The sequence below is a fragment of the Gekko japonicus genome, unplaced genomic scaffold (assembly GCF_001447785.1).
Source record: "Gekko japonicus isolate JY-2015 unplaced genomic scaffold, Gekko_japonicus_V1.1 scaffold2277, whole genome shotgun sequence".
Lineage (NCBI taxonomy): Eukaryota > Metazoa > Chordata > Lepidosauria > Squamata > Gekkonidae > Gekko > Gekko japonicus.
In genome coordinates, this window is record NW_015165312.1 from 229,833 (window position 1) to 234,685 (window position 4,853).

Consider the following 4,853-nt stretch of genomic DNA (forward strand, 5'->3'; position numbering starts at 1 on the left):
GTGACCGGACCACTGTTCCCTCTAAGCTGAGTTGGCGTGAGCTAGCTCACAGGTTTTTAGCCTCCGGCTCACACATTTTTGTCTCAGCTCAGGAAGGATGGAGCTCCGGAGCAAACTGATAGATGCAGCAGCCAAATTGCTCGCTCACAACTTTAATGCCAGCAGTTTACAAAGCAGGATTTTTGCACACAAGAAGACTCCGCAGCTTAGAGGGAGCCTTGGACCTGACTCAATCAGAGAGGAAAAGGGTGGACCCTCAGGGTCAGCCTGGTGAGATTGGTAGAGGGAGGGGCGGATTGGTGGGAATTGGCACAACTTCATATATGAATACTGGCACTTTTTTAACAACAGAAAAGCATGGGGCTGCCGCCGCTGCTTGTGACATGGAGCCAAGGGATCAGCTGCCCTGAGCAACATGGTCTTGCGTGTCACCATTCCAGTTTAGAGCCAGTTTGGTGCAGTGGTTAATTGCGCAGACTCTAATCTGGGAGAACCGGGTTCGATCCCCCACCCCTCCACTTGCACCTGGCTGGATGACCTTGGGCAAGCCATAGTTCTGACAAGAGCTGTCCTTGAAAAAGAGCCGTTTCTGTCAGAGCTCCCTCAGCCCCACCCACCTCCCAGGGTGTCTGTCTGTTGTGGGGAGGGGAAGGGAAAGGAGTTTGTGAGCCGCTCTGAGACACCTTCCGGTAGTGAAGGGGGGGGGATAAATCCAATCTCTCTTTCTCCTCTCTCTCCATTCCTTGTGTCCCCTGGTCTAGATTCTTCCTAAATTCAGCCTAGGGAAAAGTTTCTCCTGTGCTCATTTCCGTGCATCCCTTTGAGGCTCAAAGCGCTAGGGAGAAGGTTTCGCAGCCCGTGCCTTATTTTCCTGTGTCCCCACTAGTTGTGAACCTAATCCACAGCTTCCTGACACTCCCAGTTCTCACCGTGTCCTGCTTCTGCCGCTTATGTTCCACGGCTCCCAAATGCCTGTGACTGCTTTGCCCTGACTGGTCCTCTGCCTTGTTCAGTTTTCTCACCACCCACCTCGGTATAATCTTTGTTGTCTTGTTACATCCTGTCCTTGATCTCTTCTGCTCTGTGCTGTTGTGTCACCTCTAAACGAACAGCTCCACATGCTTGCTTTCCCTCTCTGATAGATTCATGCTATTCCTTCTCATTCTCTTCATACTTGGGCATTACAAGCTGCAAGAAGGTTCTGGTGGAAAGTTACCTTTTTGCAGAATCTCTCTTCCCAGTTGTTGATGCTGGACAGCTATTGATTCATGGCCATGAAAGATCAAAAGCTTGTTAAGAGTTTCAATAATGTTTTTTGTAAAATGTTCTTAATGTAAATAGTTGTTGATGACTGGTGGTTTTTCCCCCCTCATTGTGTTTGCGTTTTCTTTTTTCGGGTTGACAGTTTTTTGAGTACACGTCCCACCATGAAATCCGTTACAATACCCGGCATCCTGAAGCCTGTGCAGCTGTTGATCCAGGAACAGATTATTTGATAATGTACCTGTGTGAAAACAATATCCAGAACATTCCTGAAAACCAGAAATTTGCTCTCCAAGAGGTATGGATACTGTTCAGTCTTTTTGTGCTCACTGTTGGCAGCTCTTGGATAGGGCTGAGGCTCAGTGGCAGAACATCTGCTTGGTATGCAGAAGGTCCCAGGTTCTACCCCTGGACACCTCTGGCTAAAACGTCCAGGCAGGAGATGATGGGAAAGACCCTTCTCTGCCTGAGACCCCCCCCCCCGGAGAGCCAACTGCCGGTCTGAACAGACAGTACTGACCTGGATGGACCGACAGTATGATTCAGTCTAAGGCAGCTTTATGTGTTCAGTTCCTGGAGATCTAAACTTCGGGATAGGCCATAGCTTAGTGGTAGAGGATCTGCTCGGCATGCAGGAGGTCTCAGGTCTCCACTTAAAAGGACTAGGTAGGAGGTGATGTGATAGACCTCAGGCTGAGACCTTGGAGAGCTGCTGCCAAGACGTCTGAGTAGGCAGGACTGACCTCGGTGGACCCTGAGGGGTCTGGTTCAGTATGAGGCCGCTTCGTGTCACGTGAGCACACGTGCCGAGAGGCTTCAGAAGGGCACCTCCGTGAACTTGCTGCTTCTCTGGCTGTGTCACTCGGTGCTCAGCATGACCCCTTGATCTTCTCCTGCCTCCTTGTCCCGTGTCCACTGACGCTGCTGCGAGGAAATCCCTTTGGAAGAAGGAGGTTGGCTTTGTAGGGCATGCAGGTGAAGGTGTTGGAAGCTCTACAGTCCCTCCCTGTGTCTCCCCACCCCTGCGCTCTACGGACACGGGTATCTGGCCGAGCCGGCTGCTGTCCTTGTGCCCGCGGCCTGTGTCGGTTATGATGCTGCACCCAGATCACCTGGTCAGCCTGATTCCAGCTGACTCCGCCCAGTTTGGAGGGGGCTGGGCTGCTCCGGACCTCACGATGCGGGTGGGAATACACGCTCTTACCTGCCACCTGAGGCCCTGGCACACAGTTATTCTGTGCAGATCCAAGCCATTGCCTGTAACTCGCTTTCCTTGCTATGAAGTGAGTCTGAAATGTCCCCAGATGAAGGGATGGAAATGGTCTGAAATTTTTAAACGTCATCTCACATTAGAAGTTTTCAGATCTCTCACTGTCTGGTATCTGATCCAGTTTTGCTCCTGTACCATACAGACTGCTTCCGCACATGGGAATTTTGCATTTAATTGGATTTCTAGCCACTGCACAGGCTTTATGAAAGTGTTTATACCTGGATTCTAAGCCTAAGGGTGAATATAGATGAAGCAGTGTTGCCAGAACTCTTCTAGTCTGTTCTTATTCATGTGCACTACTGACCAGAAGCAGCCGATGCTGTGGGCTGTGCATCTGAGAAGTCCCACCTGAGAGCCCCCATGCAGTTAATGGGGCCTTTATTGCCGTTTACTTGGTCGACACAGATAAATTTTCTAAGCATGACAGCAGTAGCCAGATGAGCATCAGAATATACCATTTTGCCCTTCTTTCTCTTTCTAATAGGACCTCTTAAACTAATAAAGAATGAAAACAAAATGTATTTTCACCTATATTTTCAATTGGGCTTTCTAGTATAGCTTTTAAAATTTGTGTACTATGAATTGTAATTCTGAAACCTTTTTTTAGGATGGCAGTTTAATTCATATGCAGACCCAGAAGTGCCTACAAGCTGAAGCCAATGCTCACAATGGCAGCCCAGCACCTTTATTACGACCCTGCACCAATTCAGAATATCAGAAATGGTTCTTCAAAGAAAGAAGCTGATGGAGAAATGACAGGATAACCCCTGGCAGTCAAACAGGAAAACACACAACTATTTTTGTATGTTGAAGAGTTGAACCCCCCCCCCTTCTTTTACCTTTTCTAGCAGACTGAACTCTATATTTGACAGGCCCAGATTACCCTGCTGTAGGAATTTGTGCCTCTCTGTTTTCCAAAAATCTATCCTGCCTTCGCCACCCCAGAGGTAATGTATTTTTATAAACTTTAGGTATGGTGATGAAATGCAAGTGGTAACACTAATATTAGTGGTCAATAGCTTAAAGATTTATTTTTCTACTAAAGCGTTATGCCTATTCTGCCTTTTTAGAGATGTTAAATAAGCATATAAGATATGGCCAGATGTGTGTGAAATGTGTGACTGCGGCTTAGCATCCATGTAGATTTTCTTTACATTGTTCTCTGATAAACTGGACCAAAGCTGATCCGTAAAACACTGGAGGACCATACAGGTACCTTAAATTTGTTTGGAGTGAGCTCACAGAAGAGATCTTTGGTGCTTCTCCCATTTCAAATGCAGCCCCCTGAAAAGCCACTTCTGGGGATCAGCAATAGAGATAAGGGAACAAGGTATTTGATTAACCTTAAAGACATTCATTTGGAAATACCTTAAAAACATTTATACAATATTTGTGGGGTTTTCTTAAAAAAAAGTTTAATGATGTCTGACACAACTACCTCAAAACACAAACATCATATTTGAGATGAGCAGCCTCTACTTGAGACCACCCCCACCCACCTGGAGATCCCCCACCCCGAAGCAGTTGGTGCGCCTTCCCTTCTTGTCCCCCAGGCACCCTCATGCACAGTGCAGCAGCCATGCCTGTCTAAGTGAGCTTCCCTCACTCTTGCTATAATTTGTGACAGTTAAGCCCTGCTAGGGATGTGCAGTTACAGGAAGGAAGGAAGGAAGGAAGGAAGGAAGGAAGGAAGGAAGGAAGGAAGGAAGGAAGGAAGGAAGGAAGGAACATTCGCTGCTCCTGTTCCAGGATAGGGGCAAGGTGAGAGGGGGCAGAGACTAACCACCCTCAAAATCTGCCACCTGAATTCATCACCTCATCATAGAGCTGACCTTGTGAGAGAATAGCTTCATGGTTCTCTTATTATGTACCTTTGTCATCTGAGCACTTTCACTTGTAACGGGTGGTAGCCCTACACTGTTGAATCCCATGTATACTGGATGCTGCCTCCATACTAATTTTTAGCATCTTGGGTCATTCATTTATGACATCTTTGTTTGTGGCCCCTTCACTGAGCAGATAAGAAACTTAGCAAGCCACACGATGCAAATGCTCATGTGCATGAGAAAAAAAGAGGAAAGTGTGATGTTAGTTTGAAGAAGCATTGTACTTTTTCTCCCTGTTTGTTTTCCATACTTAAGCACAACCAGCCCAGAAGTATGGTAAATGTCTCATATGAAAGCAGATCTCATTAACTTCAGTATAACTTGGGTGCTTCTGCTGACAAATGTAGCTTTAAGTTCATCAGAGACCATTCTTCATGTAGTTCATCAGTAATCTTCTCCTGAAGTCTCTCAGGATGACTAAAGTGTCTGTCCTG

The 4,853-nt window shown here is 46.9% G+C and overlaps 1 protein-coding gene across 1 annotated transcript in view; it reads left to right on the plus strand.

Annotated features, from left to right (window-relative positions):
* The window catches only part of GALNT12 (polypeptide N-acetylgalactosaminyltransferase 12), a gene marked incomplete at its 5' end in the record, with an annotated part of 45,470 nt that extends 42,117 nt beyond the window's left edge, over positions 1-3,353 (plus strand). Inside the window, 2 exons of the mRNA XM_015410475.1 lie at positions 1,406-1,561; positions 3,141-3,353. Of these exons, the coding sequence (XP_015265961.1) occupies positions 1,406-1,561; positions 3,141-3,278 (294 nt within the window). The remainder of the gene's footprint in view (positions 1-1,405; positions 1,562-3,140) is intronic.
* Between the last annotated feature and the right edge of the window lie 1,500 nt (positions 3,354-4,853).